At 48.5% G+C, this 20,143-nt stretch overlaps 1 protein-coding gene across 4 annotated transcripts in view; it reads right to left on the bottom strand.

The window, feature by feature from the left end:
* Positions 1 to 20,143, bottom strand: part of LOC124041180 (attractin-like protein 1) — a 368,532-nt gene that overhangs the window by 295,109 nt on the left and 53,280 nt on the right. For all 4 annotated transcript variants that reach the window (XR_006839890.1, XR_006839889.1, XM_046358452.1 and 1 more), the window contains exons 6-10: positions 16,587 to 16,761; positions 15,167 to 15,254; positions 7,525 to 7,780; positions 5,813 to 5,996; positions 366 to 520 (exon numbers count right to left, since the gene is read on the bottom strand). Coding sequence is in view for 2 of the 4 variants with exons in the window: in XM_046358452.1 (XP_046214408.1) it covers positions 366 to 520; positions 5,813 to 5,996; positions 7,525 to 7,780; positions 15,167 to 15,254; positions 16,587 to 16,761 (858 nt within the window). In the remaining 2 variants the exon portion in view is untranslated. The remainder of the gene's footprint in view (positions 1 to 365; positions 521 to 5,812; positions 5,997 to 7,524; positions 7,781 to 15,166; positions 15,255 to 16,586; positions 16,762 to 20,143) is intronic.

The following is a 20,143-nucleotide window of genomic DNA, read 5'->3' as shown; positions in this document are numbered from 1 at the left end:
GGACTACCTGACATGATGACTCCTTGCTGTCCCCAGTCCACCTGGCCGTGCTGCTGCTCCAGTTTCAACTGTTCTGCCTTATTATTATTCGACCATGCTGGTCATTTATGAACATTTGAACATCTTGGCCATGTTCTGTTATAATCTCCACACGGCACAGCCAGAAGAGGACTGGCCACCCCACATAGCCTGGTTCCTCTCTAGGTTTTACCTAGGTTTTGGCCTTTCTAGGGAGTTTTTCCTAGCCACCGTGCTTCTACACCTGCATTGCTTGCTGTTTGGAGTTTTAGGCTGGGTTTCTGTACAGCACTTTGAGATATCAGCTGATGTACGAAGGGCTATATAAATAAATTAGATTTACTTACCCATGTCGTAGGCCAGAAAGTCAGCAGAGAAGCACTTGGCTCCGTTACTGAGGGACGTGTCGTTGTGGGTGTTTCCTCCAAATACCAGCAGAGTCCCACTGCTCAGCACTGCTGTGTGGAGGTACCGCGCCAGACCACTCTCTCTCAGGATCATCCTGTCAACACACACACACATCAGCACTGTACTCAGTCACCATGCTAATGTTTTAATGTGTCAATTATGAGAGTGTATGCGAGTGCGTGCGTGTCCATCCCTGGGTGTGGATTACAGCAGTGTGTGGGCCAGTCTGGGTCACGTGGCTTATGTAAGGGAACAGTTGGTCTGAAGGTCACTCTCCATAGGCTAGGTCAAATACCCAGACAGACGCCATCAATAATGTGGCACCATGGACACACACACACACACACACACACACACGGGAAACTGTACAGGAATATGTCTGAGCCCAATCTACCACCTCCCTTCCTCTCCTCTGCTAGGGTCAAGGTGCACAGTCCCCAGGTTCTGCTTAAGAACAGCTGTGCTATCACTAGCCTAGCTAGGACCAGCTGGACTATCACTAGCCTAGCCAGGATCAGCTGTACTATCCATAGTCTAGCCAGGACCAGCTGTACTATCCCTAGCCTAGCCAGGACCAGCTGCACTATCCCTAGCCAGGACCAGCTGCATTATCCCTAGCCAGGACCCGCTGTACTATCCACAGCCTAGCCAAGACCAGCTGTACTATCCACAGCCTAGCCAGGACCAATAGCCAAGCCAGGATCAGCAGCCTAGCCAGGACCAGCTGTACTATCCCGAGCCTAGCCAGGACCAGCTGTACGATCCCGAGCCTAGCCAGGACCAGCTGTACTATCCCGAGCCTAGCCAGGACCAGCTGTACTATCCCGAGCCTAGCCAGGATCAGCTGTACGATCCCGAGCCTAGCCAGGACCAGCTGTACGATCCCGAGCCTAGCCAAGACCAGCTATACTATCACTAGTCTAGCCAGGACCAGCTATACTATCCCAGCTGCACTATCCATAGCCTAGCCAGGACCATAAGCCTAGCCAGGACCCGCTGTACTATCCCTAGACAAGCCAGGACCAGCTGTACTATCCCTAGAGAAGTCAGGACCAGCTATACTATCCCAGCTGCACTATCCATAGCCTAGCAAAGACCATAAGCCGAGCCAGGACCAGCTGTACTATCCCTAGACAAGCCAGGACCAGCTGTACCATCCACAGGCTAGCCAGGATCGGCTGTACTATCCACAGGCTAGCCAAGACCAGCAGACTAGCCGGGAACAGGTGTACTATCCACAGCCTAATCAGGACCAGCTGTACTATCCACAGCCTAGCCAGGACACGCGATACTATCCCTAGCCTAGTCAGGACCAGCTATACTATCCCTAGCCTAGCCAGGACCAGCTGCACTATCCCTAGCCTAGCCAGGACCAGCTGTACTACCCCTAGCCTAGCCAGGACCAGCTGTACTACCCCTAGCCTAGCCAGGACCAGCTGTACTACCCCTAGCCTAGCCAGGACCAGCTGTACTATCCACAGCCTAGCCAGAACCAATAGCTTAGCCAGGACCAGCTGTACAATCACTAGCTTAGCCAGGACCAGCTGTACTAGCCAAGATCAGCAGCCTAGCCAGGACCAGCTGTACTATCCCTAGCCTAGCGAGGACCAGCTGTACTATCCCGGGCCTAGCCAGGACCAGCTGTACTATTCGGGCCTAGCCAGGACCAGCTGTACAATCACGAGCATAGCCAGGACCAGCTGCACTATCCCTAGCCTAGCCAGACCCAGCTGTACCTCCCCTAGCCTAGCCAGGACCAGCTGTACTATCCCTAGCCTAGCCAGGACCAGCTGTACTACCCCTAGCCTAGCCAGGACCAGCTGTACTATCCACAGCCTAGCCAGAACCAATAGCTTAGCCAGGGCCAGCTGTACAATCACTAGCTTAGCCAGGACCAGCTGTACTAGCCAGGATCAGCAGCCTAGCCAGGACCAGCTGTACTAGCCAGGACCAGCTGTACTATCCCTAGCCTAGCAAGGACCAGCTGTACTATTCCGGGCCTAGCCAGGACCAGCTGTACTATCGAGCCGAGCCAGGACCAGCTGTACAATCACGAGCATAGCCAGGACCAGCTGTACTATTCCGGGCCTAGCCAGGATCAGCTGTACAATCACGAGCATAGCCAGGACCAGCTGTACAATCACGAGCCTAGCCAGGACCAGCTATAGTATCCCTAGCATAGCCAGGACCTGCTAGTTACTATCCGTAGCCTAGCCAGGACCATAAGCCTAGCCAGGACCAGCTGTATTATCCATAGCCTAGCCAGGACCAATAGCCTAGCCAGAACCAGCTGCACTATCACTAGCCTAGCGAGGACCAGCTGCACCATCACTAGCCTAGCCAGAACCAGCTGCACCATCACTAGCCTAGCCAGAACCAGCTGCACTATCCATAGCCTAGCCAGGACCATAAGCCTAGCCAGGACCAGCTGTATTATCCATAGCCTAGCCAGGACCAGCTGCACTATCACTAGCCTAACCAGGACCAGCTATACTATCACCAGCCTAGCCAGGACCAGCTGCACTATCCAAAGCCTAGCCAGGATAATATGCCTAGCCATGACCATAAGCCTAGCCAGGACCAGCTGCACAATCCATAGCCTAGTGAGGACCAGTTGCACTATCACTAGCCTAGCCAGGACCAGCTATACTGTCACCAGCCTAGCCAGGACCAGCTATACTATCACTATCCTAGCCAGGACCAGCTATACTATCACCAGCCTAGCCAGGACCAGCTATACTATCACTAGCCTAGCCAGGACCAGCTATACTATCACCAGCCTAGCCAGGACCAGCTGCACTATCCATAGCCTAGCCAGGACCAATTAGCCTAGCCAGGACCAGCTGCACTATCACTAGCCTAGCCAGGACCAGCTGCACTATCACTAGCCTAGCCAGGACCAGCTGCACTATCACTAGCCTAGCCAGGACCAGCTATACAATCACGAGCCTAGCCAGGACCAGCTATACAATCACGAGCCTAGCCAGGACCAGCTGCACTATCACTAGCCTTGCCAGGACCAGCTATACTATCACCAGCCTAGCCAGGACCAGCTATACTATCACCAGCCTAGCCAGGACCAGCTGCACTATCCATAGCCTAGCCAGGACCAGCTATACTATCACTAGCCTAGCCAGGACCAGCTATACTATCACCAGCCTAGCCAGGACCAGCTGCACTATCCATAGCCTAGCCAGGACCAATTAGCCTAGCCAGGACCAGCTGCACTATCACTAGCCTAGCCAGGACCAGCTGCACTATCACTAGCCTAGCCAGGACCAGCTGCACTATCACTAGCCTAGCCAGGACCAGCTATACAATCACGAGCCTAGCCAGGACCAGCTGCACTATCACTAGCTTAGCCAGGACCAGCTGCACTATCACTAGCTTAGCCAGGACCAGCTGCACTATCACTAGCTTAGCCAGGACCAGCTGCACTATCACTAGCTTAGCCAGGACCAGCTGCACTATCACTAGCTTAGCCAGGACCAGCTATACAATCACGAGCCTAGCCAGGACCAGCTGCACTATCACTAGCTTAGCCAGGACCAGCTGCACTATCACTAGCTTAGCCAGGACCAGCTGCACTATCACTAGCTTAGCCAGGACCAGCTGCACTATCACTACCTTAGCCAGGACCAGCTGCACTATCACTAGCTTAGCCAGGACCAGCTGCACTATCACTAGCCTAGCAGTGTGTGTGAGACTATCCCCTCACTTTCTACAGCTATGAAACCACTGCTCAGATGAAACAGAGAAAGCGAGGGAGTGGGGGGATATTCAAAGGGGGTACCCTCCTCTGTCACCCATCCGTCTGTCAAGGTTCAGTGGAGGCCACTCCCCTTCTTTCATATCACCCTTCGGATACAATCTCTGTTTCACTGTAAATCTCTCTCGCTAATCTCTCAACTTTCCAGCATGTGCTGTAGAGGTAGAGGTCATGTAAAGGTAAAGGTAATAATAGTAATAATAATAATAATAATAATAATAATAATAATAAGGTGGTGCTTATATTTGTTACATTTCTCACATGTACACGTGTGCATTAATGAGACACCCTTGGAGAGTGGGATCACAGCCAGTTTGGCACTGTGTGTCTAAATATGTGTACCTCCCAACAATATAATGTCGTATGTGTACCTCCCAACAATATAATGTCGTATGTGTATCTCCCAACAATATAATGTCGTATGTGTATCTCCCAACAATATAATGTCGTATGTGTAACTCCCAACAATATAATGTCGTATGTGTACCTCCCAACAATATAATGTCGTATGTGTACCTCCCAACAATATAATGTCGTATGTGTACCTCCCAACAATATAATGCTGACTATTGCATTGGTGTGCTTTTTCAATTCGGGCTTTTCAACTATCCAGCAGTGAGCGTCTAGGCACCGTGTCTAAACATAGGCAAGACAAGCATCTTGGTGTTAAACATGGCGGCTGACATCTACCTAATATAAGGGATGTGAAAAGTGTCCAAAGCAATTTGCTTTTCCGCAAAACATCTGTACACTGAACATCACTAAACAAACCGCAGGGCAATGTTTTCACTTCCAATGGAAACGACAGCCGAAAACATGTTGCAGTGGACGATGGCCGTCCACACGAGAGAAAGTCTCAACAGACCGGACCAACCAAAACACACACACAGGAATGTCCTGAGTGTGTCTCACACACAGCCCACCCAGTCTACCCACCTGTTATTAGACCGTGCCAGGTCCAATAGAACGTCTGTAGCTCCAAACCACTCCTGACCTGTTTGGGCCGGGGGTGGGGGGGGGGGGGGGGCTAGTGTGCTCACTGCCTGTCACTACGCTTTCCTTCACTTTCTGTAGGCCCCCCAAGAGTAATTCTCTACATAGATCACTTGGGGTTTCACCATTGAACAGTGTTGTTTTAAACTCATCCTGACAACAAGTAGACTTACAGCAAGTCTAAACTCCAACACAGAGGGAGCAAAGAAATACATGAAATGCATTGCCTCATAACTAGGGGGTTTAGCAAATAAATGCATTATGCTACTGGGGCACTGGGGAAAATATGCTTACTTTACACACCTTTTTCTCAGGGCTGGCAAATTGATACAGCTGAACTCTCAAGTGAATATGCATCCACTGATACAAGCACAAACAGTGAGACATGCAGACAGAGAGACAGGCAAACAAATAGAGACAGACAGGCAGGCAGACTTGCAGAGACAGGCATACAGACAGACAAAACAGAGACCGGCAGAGACAGACAGAGAGACCGGCAGAGACAGGCAGACAGACAGACAAAACAGAGACCGGCAGAGACAGACAGAGAGACCGGCAGAGACAGACAGAGAGTCAGACAGGGAACCAGGCAGACAGACACTCTACCAAGCTAATATCACTCACCAGGTCTGTGTCTGGACCTCATAGCGATACAGTTCATCCACCAGGCCATACTTGTTGGCAGGCAGGGCCTTGTAGCCCCCGTGGACGTAAACACACCTGCTGGAGCTGTCATACACACTGCTGTGGCCATAGCCACCCTGGACGATGGCCCCGTTGGTCTCAGGGACCTGCCAGGAGTTTGTCCCTGTGTGACAGAGGCAAAAGAGAAGTGCATCTTAGTGTGAGTTGGCCAACATGATTGGATCAGCTTTGAGACATACAGTGCGGAGAATAAGTGTGCATGCTTGTGAGTGTGTCAAATGAGTGTGTGTATATAAGGCTGCCTCTGGGAGACAGACAGAGCCAGCGGAAGAGAGCACTTAAAGTCCCCTTGTGAGAGATGAAGGGAGGGATGGAGAGAGGGGGAGGCCACGGAACATGTGGATACACTGAGATGTATCCACAACTGGCAGACTCAAGTCCGTCCGAATGAAGAGACTCAAGTCCGTCTGAATGAAGAGTCTCTGAATGAAGAGTCTCAAGTCCGTCCGAATGAAGAGTCTCAAGTCCGTCCGAATGAAGAGTCTCAAGTCCGTCCGAATGAAGAGACTCAAGTCCGTCCGAATGAAGAGACTCAAGTCCGTCCGAATGAAGAGACTCAACTCTGTCCGAATGTGATGAAATATCACAATATCCATAGTGCTCTAAATAAAACAAATTACAGGATGAATATGGTTTGATCACACACAGAGAGGCAGAGAGAGACGGAGCGATATGAGGGAGGGGGATGAGGGGAGAGGGATGAGTAGAACTCATTAATCATGTCTTCTCCCAGACGGTCCGGCCTAGGTGCCAGCTACTCTTAATGATGAGAGAGAGGTGAGAAGAGAAAAGACAGAGAGGGCGAGACAGTGAGAGAGCATGCATGCATGAGGACCACATTGGAAACACATTTTTGTATTAATACTTGTAAGTGCTATCCTCTGGGTCCACATTACACATTGTATTGTATATGTCTCTTACCCAAATTAATTACATTCACAGTCTAGTACCCACTTATTTTACCCTGAGCACTAAGTGTACCCTAGAGTATCCAAGACTGTAGATGTTCCAACTCTCTCCACAGGCTTTAATGTGGCTGAACTGGGCTGCAGTGAGTTGTCCTGCCAGTGGAGTCTCCTACAGGCTAAAATGCCTTGTAATGCAGGCATTCACCTGATCGTAACCCCTCAAAACACTGTACTGCAACGCCATCTACTGGTATGAAAAGCCTAGGGGTTCCACAGTGGTCACAAGCTCTGGTCAAAGAACCTTGGCCAACAGCATTCAAGAGGACAACCTTATAGGATCTGTGAATAGACGGTAGGTGTGTTTACCATCAAAACAATAAGATTATAACAGAGTACTATGCAGGTGTGGGCACACCCAGGGAGCTTTTAATGGAAATAGGAGTGCTGTGGCTAAACATGAAAGATCATGGGCCTTCCATTAAGAAATGAGTGACAGCGACACCCAATGATGACCCCAGCAACAATGTTTTCGTCACTAAGCACCTTGAAATGAATACAACGTTGCTGCGGGCATCTATGGTTGTTGCTGTCACTTTGCCTATTTTGGAAGGCTCGAAATCTGCCACTGGGTTGTAGGAATGTCAAATCTGAATTCATTCATGTGGATTACTCATCATGGACGAAAACCCCACGACCCATCCATCTAGCCTCTGTTGGACCTACTGATGTTGTACTCCTGCACTTTGCTGATGTAGCTGTAGACAGGGGAGTAGCCGAAGAGAACCACCATGACCACATCCCCATTGGTCAGTTCAGCCAGGTGGGCGGAATGACCCTCCACGGCGTAGGGCTGTCCCTGGACCAGGCTGCTGGGGTTCTTCAGGGACCAAGTACGACTAGGGATGTTGAAGACCCACAGCTCGTCTGTCACGTTGCCTGAACCAGCCTCCAGCTTCCCCCCGTACATGTAGATGTCGTCCTGAGGAGAGGGAAAACATCAGCGGCATGAGATGACAGAGGGTTAGGGGATTGTGGTTGTATAAAAACACACAAGATTAAAGAGGTTTCTATCCACGACTGCCCTCGACAGAATGTCTGCTCTCTGTGTGTCCAGTATGAAAAGAAGGTGAAACACACCGCATTCCCCAGTGTGCATGCCATGCTTGCGTGTGTGTGTGTGTGTGTGTATTATTGAGCTGTACAGCCATGAGCTTCTCCAAAGAGTGTATCATCCCTGGACCCCAATCACGACAGAGACAGACAGGGTATAGCTGTGAACACCAACAATCATTGAGAAAGGCTGCTGCTATAGCCCTCTCATACCGAGGTCAACTACTGGCTCCTCCCCATACACTGAATCACATGATACACATGATACTACAGATAACAATCAACTACCTTTACCTGACAGTAACTTTAATATGCTACTAAAACCTTTTCAGGCATCTTGGTACTTCAGCTGTAGGGTTCTAATGCAGCTATATAATACAGTTATTATCGCTATGGCATCCTGTTTTTACAGTGCAGATTACTACTTTTCAGCAACGCTCCATTTCATAAACATAAAGCAACATACTGTAAAGTACCTAGAGGAGCACTGCCCACACAGGAACAACTGGAACATCCTGGCACAGGTAACAGTGTCGCTACACCGCAGGGGGCCAATTATACCGTCTCCCAGGCCACGAACACATCCACAAGGGACCCAACAGCCTTAAGAGCCTCAATGTATTTTCTGTCAAGGAAATCTGGTCCCTCCTTCTACATTACCTCAGCACGCACTGCCAACCCCAACGGAATCTCTCTCAAAATCCCCGAACCCCAGAACTAAAATATTGCGTAATTGCGTCAAGTTGCTCAATACAGTTCTGGGGGAGATGTTAGGAGAAATATACCAAGTCTATGCAAGTTTCAGGCTCGTCTATGGGCCAAATGTCCCCTCCCCTTCCGAAATTCAGGAAGACAAGAACACCTGTGAAATCAGGATTTGTCCAAATGATCAGTGACAAACAAAAATGGCGTACCGGAAAAGGTTTCTCATTAGTCATCGCATCCCCAGTCTGTTGACACATGCTATGATACCAATTTTTAACCTGCCTCTGTCCATGACAGATTGTTCTCACACACACACAGTCTGAGTCCTGTAGTAGAAGCAGTTGGGAGGGAGAGGTGTGCAGAAAAAACGCAGCCCAACACGCAGCCCAACACACAGCCCAACACACTTAATTAGTGAACACATCTGGTTGCAGGATGGTTTGACCACCACACCACCAGCGAAGCAGCAACCCCCACGCTTCAGTTCCCCCACGTGTCCCTCGGATGCTACACCTCCGACTAAGAGGGAGCTCTTATTGAAGGTGGCTTTTTCAGATTTGTGAATACAAAATGTGAATACCAAGCAGGGGATATTATATAAACGTTATGATCTGAATGCATGCGTAAAGACGAGCTATTGCTTCTGTCGGTATATTAAAATCAGAAATGGGCAGGCAATGGGCTGTATTCCTAGCAGCAGCACACACCGTAATCTCTCAATCCTTAGAGGAGAGAGAGAGGAATAACATATCCCAGGGTTGGGTTACAGACTTGAGGGGAATAATGTGTGTGGAGGAGAGAGAGTAGGGGAGTGTGTGTGTGGTATGTGTGGTATGTGTGTGGTGGTGTGGTGTGCGTGATGTGTAGTGTGTGTGTGGTGGTGGTGTGTGGCGTGGGTGTGTGGTCCCATCCCTGACCCTGGAAGTCTATTCTCTCATGTTCCCGTTTCCAGGTTTGTTGGCTTGATGTGTGTGCTGCACTAGCTCAGCATAAGCCTTACATTAAAAACCTCAGAGTAGGTGTTCATTTATATGCTAATTGTGGATTCCTCCTTTACGTATGTGGGGCTGGTGGCTAAGGAACGGCGGCCAAACAAGGCGCTTCCCACAGAGAAACTGAACAGAGAGAAGGAGCTGGGTTTTATAACAGAGTGAAGGAGTTGGGTTTTATAACAGAGTGAAGGAGCTGGGTTTTATAACAGAGTGAAGGAGCTGGGTTTTATAACAGAGTGAAGGAGTTGTGTTTTATATCAGAGTGAAGGAGCTGGGTTTTATAACAGAGTGAAGGAGCTGGGTTTTATAACAGGGTGAAGGAGCTGGGTTTTATAACAGGGTGAAGGAGCTGGGTTTTATAACAGAGTGAAGGAGCTGGGTTTTATAACAGAGTGAAGGAGCTGGGTTTTATAACAGAGTGAAGGAGCTGGGTTTTATAACAGAGTGAAGGAGCTGGGTTTTATAACAGAGTGAAGGAGCTGGGTTTTATAGCAGAGTGAAGGAGCTGGGTTTTATAACAGAGTGAAGGAGCTGGGTTTTATAACAGAGTGATGGAGTTGGGTTTTATAACAGAGTGAAGGAGCTGAGTTTTATAACAGAGTGAAGGAGCTGGGTTTTATATCAGAGTGAAGGAGTTGGGTTTTATAACAGAGTGAAGGAGCTGGGTTTTATAACAGGGTGAAGGAGCTGGGTTTTATAACAGGGTGAAGGAGCTGGGTTTTATAACAGAGTGAAGGAGCTGGGTTTTATAACAGGGTGAAGGAACTGGGTTTTATAACAGAGTGAAGGAGCTGGGTTTTATAACAGAGGAGAAGTTACACAGGTACAACTATAATATCTCTGTTCTGACCAGGGATTTCGTTGGGCATTTGACCGGCAGCATTTTAATTTACCGGACATTTACCGGACCCATATGCATTGGGTGTGTAATCTGGTTAGGGCTTTCACCCACGGTTCTCAGAATGACAGGAATCCCAATTAGATGATGGTAATTCATATTAACAGAAGATGCAAGTGGAGGAGGAAATTATGCCCACTTTGAAGATGTTAGAATAACTGTCCACATTTGGTTTTCCTCAGCCAACAAGACGAGAAACTAACAGCAAAATCACTAGCCTTTGTCAATCTACTATCCCCCATAGTAAACAAGTTTCCCTATTCTATTGGTCAGCTTGTCGAGAAATAAACATTAAAAAGCAATGAGTCTCATGCAACAGATCAGAATGCTTAAAACTATTTTTTCACATAAGTACAACAATGTGCACAAGGTAGCACGGCTACACACAAATGTTTGTTCCATAATGCAATTAGCAAGAAAACACTGTTGTCAAGAAATGTATTTAAAGAGGGGAGATCTAATATGCAATGAAATAAAGTTTATATAAAATAATTGCCTCCACAGATATGGCCTGATTTTGGCCAAGCTACTTTGAAGCAAAGGTAGAACATGCCTCATAATATGTAGTAAAACATTCAGGTTTCCAACAATTAAAGTATATGTTTTCTCAATGCATACTGCCTCATTGCAAAGGGGTGTGTGATGCGCTGATGAAGCCTGCCTTCCATTAACTTTGTGTTTGCTGTTTGAGATGCTGTAGCAACAGAGGCTAAAAGCATTTTTTAGCTTTTCTATTTTTATATTGGCCAAAAGCCGGCTATTACCGGCTAACGGAAACCCTGGTACTGACCAAATGAACAGTATACACAGTACCTCCTGTAGTCAGGCCCCACTAGTGTTATTTACTGCTGCTCTTCAATTATTTGTTATTCTTATTTCTTACTTTTTGGGGGTTATTTTCTTAAAATTGCATTGTTGGTTAAGGGCTTGTAAGCATTTCACTGTTGTATTCGGTGCATGTGACTGATAGAATTTGATACAGTAGGAACGTTTCTTCCATTTCTTCCATTTCCTGAAAGGTTTGACACCTGGAGACACCAGTGGTCCACCAGTGTAAATGGTAAAGAAACACTTGATGGGCAAAGTGTGTTCACATCAATCAAAGCAAGCATGGAACATGTGAAAGATATAGGGTATAGAGAAAAGGTGGACACACAGCCATGGCTGTCCACACATGCTGCACATACAAACACTCATAATACATGTATGCATGGACACACACATACACGGACACACACATACACGGACACACACACACGGACACACACACACGGACACACACACACACAGACACACACACACGGACACACACACGGACACACACGGACACACACACGGACACACACACACAAGGCAGAAGAGTGAATGCAGCTGTCTGGAAGTTCAGCATGTTCACTGTATAGTAGCTAAGGTAATCCTCACAACACGGACTAAATTAAAGGTTCCCATTTAAATGTAGGTCCCTCTGAGAGAGAATGTCACTTGTAAAGGGGATTTCTGAATGTAATCCCAGGATAAACTACAGACAGGCATCTCAATTAGAAAAGTCAGGTCAGAGATAAGGGGTTAGCAGTCAGGTCAGAGATAAGGGGTTAGCAGTCAGGTCAGAGATAAGGGGTTAGCAGTCAGGTCAGAGATAAGGGGTTAGCAGTCAGGTCAGAGATAAGGGGTTAGCAGTCAGGTCAGAGATAAGGGGTTAGCAGTCAGGTCAGAGATAAGGGGTTAGCGGTCAGGTCAGAGATAAGGGGTTAGCGGTCAGGTCAAAGATAAGGGGTTAGCGGTCAGATCGGAGATAAGGGGTTAGCAGTCAGGTCAGAGATAAGGGGTTAGCAGTCAGGTCAGAGATAAGGGTTTAGCAGTCAGGTCAGAGATAAGGGGTTAGCAGTCAGGTCAGAGATAAGGGGTTAGAGGTCAGGTCAGAGATAAGGGGTTAGCAGTCAGGTCAGAGATAAGGGGTTAGCGGTCAGGTCAGAGATAAGGGGTTAGAGGTCAGGTCAGAGATAAGGGGTTAGCGGTCAGGTCAGTGTCAAGATGCTTGCTCATCACCCAAATCCATCTGAAGTCATGACTTTGTTACTCTACAATAAAAATATAAACCCCTGGCATGTCCCAAACACAGACTGCAGCTTAGCCTAGTTCTAAAGGTATGTTAGTACGTAGAACCTTTAACGTTTGCAGTATTCCTTACAAGACAAAACAATTAGTCTTCCATGGGGTACCATTTTAAAGTATTGTAAACTGCAAGTAATGAAGTGAGAGTAGTTCCAAAATAAACTTCTCAGCCTTTCAAGCTATAAACTCTGAGCCATAAAATACTACTTCCATTTAACTCATGTAAACAAAGCCGGATCCCCTTAGGTCACTAACCATAGTAAGACATTAATAGAAAATCCATTTGTCCCTCTTCATGAAAGCGACCAAAACACTTAAGAGCTTAGCAGTAAAGAAAGAGTTTTAAGTCACACACACGCCAGAGGCAGACTTTCTATTTAACAGGGTTATTCAGATAGACTTCTATAGTTTCAAGGGAAGAAGAGAAAGAGCAAACAGATCAGATGTAGTCGTCATGCTTGTTTCCCCTGGTGAGCCGAAGAGTCAGTTAGCCAGAGCAAAGCCTGTAGCCCTGCTGCTCTCTGACCAACCCTGAGGGCCCCACATCCATCTTACTGCCATGTTATCGCTACTCAGACCCAGAGAGGCAATCCTCTTAACTCCCTCACCCAACAGACAGAGAGAGAGAGAGGAAAGAGAGAAAATATATGTGAAGTAGAGAGAAATCCCCAGAGAAACAGAAAGAGCCAGATAAGAGAGAGCCATGTCTACATGTACAGAGCCCTGTCTACATGTACAGAGCCCTGTCTACATGTACAGAGCCCTGTCTACATGTACAGAGCCCTGTCTACATGTACAGAGCCCTGTCTACATGTACAGAGCCCTGTCTACATGTACAGAGCCCTGTCTACATGTACAGAGCCCTGTCTACATGTACAGAGCCCGGTCTACATGTACAGAACCCTGTCTACATGTACAGAACCCTGTCTACATGTACAGAGCCCTGTCTACATGTACAGAGCCCGGTCTACATGTACAGAGCCCGGTCTCCATGTACAGAGCCCGGTCTACATGTACAGAGCCCTGTCTACATGTACAGAGCCCTGTCTACATGTACAAAGCCCTGTCTACATGTACAGAGCCCTGTGTACATGTACAGAGCCCTGTCTACATGTACAGAGCCCTGTCTACATGTGCAGAGCCCTGTCTACATGTGCAGAGCCCTGTGTACATGTACAGAGCCCTGTCTACATGTACAGAGCCCTGTCTACATGTACAGAGCCCGGTCTACATGTACAGAGCCCTGTCTACATGTACAGAGCCCTGTCTACATGTACAGTGCCCTGTCTACATGTACAGAGCCCTGTCTACATGTACAGTGCCCTGTCTACATGTACAGAGCCCTGTCTACATGTACAGTGCCCTGTCTACATGTACAGAGCCCTGTGTACATGTACAGAGCCCTGTGTACATGTACAGAGCCCTGTGTACATGTACAGAGCCCTGTGTACATGTACAGAGCCCTGTGTACATGTACAGAGCCCTGTGTACATGTACAGAGCCCTGTGTACATGTACAGAGCCCTGTGTACATGTACAGAGCCCTGTGTACATGTACAGAGCCCTGTCTACATGTACAGAGCCCTGTCTGCAGGTACAGAACCCTGTCTGCAGGTACAGAACCCTGTCTGCATGTACAGAACCCTGTCTGCAGGTACAGAACCCTGTCTGCATGTACAGAACCCTTTCTACATGTACAGAACCCTGTCTGCATGTACAGAACCCTTTCTACATGTACAGAACCCTGTCTACATGTACAGAACCCTGTCTACATGTACAGAACCCTGTCTACATGTACAGAACCCTGTCTGCATGTACAGAACCCTGTCTACATGTACAGAACCCTGTCTACATGTACAGAGCCATGTCTACATGTACAGAACCCTGTCTACATGTACAGAGCCCTGTCTACATGTACAGAACCCTGTCTACATGTACAGAGCCCTGTCTACATGTACAGAACCCTGTCTACATGTACAGAACCCTGTCTACATGTACAGAACCCTGTCTACATGTACAGAGCCCTGTCTACATGTACAGAACCCTGTCTACATGTACAGAACCCTGTCTACATGTACAGAGCCCTGTCTACATGTACAGAACCCTGTCTACATGTACAGAGCCCTGTCTACATGTACAGAGCCCTGTCTACATGTACAGAGCCCTGTCTACATGTATAGTGCCCTGTCTACATGTGCAGAGCCCTGTCTACATGTACAGAGCCCTGTCTACATGTACAGAGCCCTGCCTGTCTGCAGGTACAGAACCCTGTCTGCATGTACAGAACCCTGTCTACATGAACAGAACCCTGTCTGCATGTACAGAACCCTGTCTACATGTACAGAACCCTGTCTACATGTACAGAACCCTGTCTGCATGTACAGAACCCTGTCTGCATGTACAGAACCCTGTCTACATGTGCAGAGCCCTGTCTACATGTGCAGAGCCCTGTCTACATGTACAGAGCCCTGTATGGTACCAGTGGATGACAAAAAGCTAAATGGAACACATCCACCATGCTAGTGGGCTGTGGCCATTATCTGCCTTACCTGGTAGAGAGCCAGAGAATGGCCGTATCTCTGCAGAGGACCACTATTGATCGGCACCACGTCCCAAGTGCTGCTTTCCAGGTTATAACTGCAGGGGGGAAGAGAGACAGTCAGTCCTGAGCTATACAGAATATACACAACAAAGAAATGGATGGAGAGAGTGGAGGGAGAAGAAAGAGATGGACAGAGTGGAGGGAAAGAGAGAAAATGACAGAGAGAGACAAAAAGAGAAATAATTTGAAAACAAGTCCTATTTTGATAAACTCCCATAACGATTAGGTGAAATACCAGTGTGCCATCACAGCAGAAAGATTTGTGTTCCTGTTGCCACAAGGGAAACCAGTGAAGAACAAGCACCACTGCAAATACAAGCCATATTTATGTTTATTTATTTTCCATTTTGTACATAGTTACAACATAGCCATAATATGACATTTGAAATGTGGCTTTGGCAATGTAAACATATGTTCCCATGCCAATAAAGCCCTTTGAATTGAGAGAGAGAGGAAAAGCAAAAGACAGGAAAGAGACAAATATAGAGGTGGTAAGTAGACATTAACTACGTTTCCATCCACAGTTTTTATGCGAGTGAATTCATACTGTACAAAACAAATCACGACAGCTGTGATGGTAACAGGAAATTACTGTACAATTTTATAAATGCCGACAGATCACTTCCTCGTTCTATCGGGTGGGATCTTTTTTGTATTGGTAAAATTAATTATGCGAAAAATGGTGGTGGAAACGACTTTATGCCCAAATATGAATATAAAAACCATCATATCGAAGTAAACTTGGAGTCACGTGATGAAATTGTTGTGGTCCTCCCATTACGACTCGGGAAAGCATGCAGGTTATTAGGCTACAGATGAAGTAAATGATGAACTTCACAGGGTGGTGAAAGTGCATAATGAGCTTGATGCTCCTTTCCAATAAATATCCAGTCTTATTCTGGTGACATGACGATCGATGCTTGACTGCCTTTCGACGAATAAAAATATTCTCCCTCCAATCCATAATAATCTCATCATTTAGACCAACCTACCGGCACCACCTACCTGCACTATATTGGCAGGCTGTTGGCTAGAGCACCACGTGTCAAGACCAGAGGCGGCACATTCACTATTTAACGCAACAATTTCTGTAGAATTCAGTAGAATTGAAAATGCGATGGAAACACAATGAACATTTGTATTCAGTACATGAAAACTTAAGCGAAAAACTACATTTAGTGTGCACTACGTCATCACACACTGATGTTAATCTGCAACGAGTCAGTTTGGTGAGAAAATGCGTATATTTTCTTTAGGCAGATTTGCGAATACTTGCGTGACAATCTGTCGCCAACTGGATGGAAACCTAGCTACAGAGACGAAGAGACAGACAGATATTTCAGGCCTCTCTTCAGTCAGTGCCTTACTTGAGCACCATGTGGAAGGAGCTGTAGTTGAAGCTGTATCCTCCGATGACCCACATGAGTTTCCCATGGACCACAGCCTTATGGGAGGCCCTGCCCAGGGACTGGCTGAAGGGCTTGACATTAGACATCACCCAGTAAGACTCGGTGGATGGCACTGACAGAGCACAGTCTGGACCTGGAGAGGACCACACAACAAACTTACAGATGTTTGTAGCAAAATACTCTCTTCAACAACTCTTTAATACATCTGACTAAACATGGTCCCACATCACCATCTGCTGGCGAAGAGCGTGACAACGCAGCTTATGTCATGATGATGGGGACAGCTATGACGGTGATGAACTCACATGGCTACCAGGACCCCACCACCCAGAGGCCGACTGGTGGCAGAACCATTAGTGGGTTTAATAAAGAAGGTCTCACTCTGATTCATCAAACCCCATTATGAGAAAGATCCCATGATACTGGCCCCTGTTGTCCCCTATTAGAGTGGAGGAAAGCCAGTGGACAGGGGGAATGGGGGGCTGTGATGAGGTCTATTGGCTAGGACCCTGTCTAGCCTAATACATCAGTGGAGAAAACCTCATTGGGGAAATGACCAGTGACCAGCAACTCAGTGTCAGAGCATAGGAGTGGCACCCTGCTGGACAGGCCTGTCTCATTGAGAGGTGCTTGGTTTGCTCTACCCTGGACAGTCCCGTCTCATTGAGAGGTGCTTGGTTTGCTCTACCCTGGACAGTCCCATCTCATTGAGAGGTGCTTGGTTTGCTCTACCCTGGACAGTCCCATCTCATTGAGAGGTGCTTGGTTGGCTCTACCCTGGACAGGCCTGTCTCATTGAGAGGTGCTTGGTTTGCTCTACCCTGGACAGTCCCGTCTCATTGAGAGGTGCTTGGTTTGCTCTACCCTGGACAGGCCTGTCTCATTGAGAGGTGCTTGGTTGGCTCTACCCTGGACAGGCCTGTCTCATTGAGAGGTGCTTGGTTTGCTCTACCCTGGACAGTCCCATCTCATTGAGAGGTGCTTGGTTGGCTCTACCCTGGACAGTCCCATCTCATTGAGAGGTGCTTGGTTGGCTCTAACCCTGGACAGTCCCATCTCATTGAGAGGTGCTTGGTTGGCTCTACCCTGGACAGTCCCATCTCATTGAGAGGTGCTTGGTTGGCTCTACCCTGGACAGTCCCATCTCATTGAGAGGCGCTTGGGTGGTTCTACCCTGGACAGTCCCATCTCATTGAGAGGTGCTTGGTTGGCTCTACCCTGGACAGTCCCATCTCATTGAGAGGCGCTTGGGTGGCTCTACCCTGGACAGTCCCATCTCATTGAGAGGAGCTTGGGTGGTTCTACCCTGGACAGTCCCATCTCATTGAGAGGCGCTTGGGTGGTTCTACCCTGCTGGACAGTTCCATCTCATTGAGAGTTGACTGGGTGGTTCTACCCTGGACAGTCCCATCTCCATGAGAGGTGCTTGGGTGGTTCTACCCTGGACAGTCCCATCTCATTGAGAGGCGCTTGGTTAGCTCTACCCTGGACAGTCCCATCTCATTGAGAGGAGCTTGGTTGGCTCTACCCTGGACAGTCCCATCTCATTGAGAGATGCTTGGGTGGTTCTACCCTGGACAGTCCCATCTCATTGAGAGGTGCTTGGGTGATTCTACCCTGGACAGTCCCATCTCATTGAGAGGTGCTTGGTTGGTTCTACCCTGCTGGACAGTTCCGTCTCATTGAGAGGCGCGTGGGTGGTTCTACCCTGCTGGACAGTTTCGTCTCATTGAGAAGCGCGTGGGTGGTTCTACCCTGCTAGACAGTTCAGTCTCATTGAGAGGTGTTTGGGTGGTTCTACCCTGCTGGACAGTTCCGTCTCATTGAGAGGTGACTGGGTGGTTCTACCCTGGACAGTCCCATCTCATTGAGAGGTGCTTGGGTGGTTCTACCCTGGACAGTCCCATCTCATTGAGAGGCGCTTGGTTAGCTCTACCCTGGACAGTCCCATCTCATTGAGAGGAGCTTGGTTGGCTCTACCCTGGACAGTCCTGTCTCATTGAGAGATGCTTGGGTGGTTCTACCCTGGACAGTCCCATCTCATTGAGAGGAGCTTGGGTGGTTCTACCCTGGACAATCCCATCTCATTGAGAGGTGCTTGGGTGGTTCTACCCTGGACAGTCCCATCTCATTGAGAGGTGCTTGGGTGGTTCTACCCTGCTGGACAGTTCCATCTCATTGAGAGGTGCTTGGGTGGTTCTACCCTGCTGGACAGTTTCGTCTCATTGAGAGGCGCTTGGGTGGTTCTACCCTGCTGGACAGTTTCGTCTCATTGAGAGGCGCGTGGGTGGTTCTACCCTGGACAGTCCCATCTCATTGAGAGGCGCTTGGTTGGCTCTACCCTGGACAGTCCCATCTCATTGAGAGGAGCTTGATTGGCTCTACCCTGGACAGTCCCATCTCATTGAGAGGTGCTTGGGTGGTTCTACCCTGCTGGACAGTTCCGTCTCATTGAGAGGCGCGTGGGTGGTTCTACCCTGCTGGACAGTTTTGTCTCATTGAGAGGTGTTTGGGTGGTTCTACCCTGCTGGACAGTTCCGTCTCATTGAGAGGTGACTGGGTGGTTCTACCCTGGACAGTCCCATCTCATTGAGAGGCGCTTGGTTAGCTCTACCCTGGACAGTCCCATCTCATTGAGAGGAGCTTGGTTGGCTCTACCCTGGACAGTCCCATCTCATTGAGAGGAGCTTGGGTGGTTCTACCCTGGACAGTCCCATCTCATTGAGAGGTGCTTGGGTGGTTCTACCCTGCTGGACAGTTCCGTCTCATTGAGAGGCGCGTGGGTGGTTCTACCCTGCTAGACAGTTTCGTCTGATTGAGAGGCGCTTGGGTGGTTCTACCCTGGACAGTCCCATCTCATTGAGAGGCGCTTGGTTGGCTCTACCCTGGACAGTCCCATCTCATTGAGAGGAGCTTGGTTGGCTCTACCCTGGACAGTCCCATCTCATTGAGAGGTGCTTGGGTGGTTCTACCCTGCTGGACAGTTCCGTCTCATTGAGAGACGCTTGGGTGGTTCTACCCTGCTAGACAGTTTCGTCTGATTGAGAGGCGCTTGGGTGGTTCTACCCTGCTAGACAGTTCCGTCTCATTGAGAGGTGCTTGGGTGGTTCTACCCTGCTGGACAGTTCCGTCTCATTGAGAGGTGCTTGGGTGGTTCTACCCTGCTGGACAGTTCCGTCTCATTGAGAGGTGACTGGGTGGTTCTACCCTGCTGGACAGTTCCGTCTCATTGAGAGGTGACTGGGTGGTTCTACCCTGGACAGTCCCATCTCATTGAGAGGTGCTTGGTTTGCTCTACCCTGGACAGTCCCATCTCATTGAGAGGAGCTTGGGTGGTTCTACCCTGGACAGTCCCATCTCATTGAGAGGTGCTTGGGTGGTTCTACCCTGGACAGTCCCATCTCATTGAGAGGCGCTTGGTTGGCTCTACCCTGGACAGTCCCATCTCATTGAGAGGTGCTTGGGTGGTTCTACCCTGCTGGACAGTTCCGTCTCATTGAGAGGCGCGTGGGTGG

This window comes from Oncorhynchus gorbuscha, linkage group LG08, assembly GCF_021184085.1.
Source record: "Oncorhynchus gorbuscha isolate QuinsamMale2020 ecotype Even-year linkage group LG08, OgorEven_v1.0, whole genome shotgun sequence".
Taxonomy (NCBI): domain Eukaryota; kingdom Metazoa; phylum Chordata; class Actinopteri; order Salmoniformes; family Salmonidae; genus Oncorhynchus; species Oncorhynchus gorbuscha.
The sequence above is the reverse complement of the archived record's forward strand: the minus strand, read 5'-3'. Positions and strand labels throughout refer to the sequence as shown.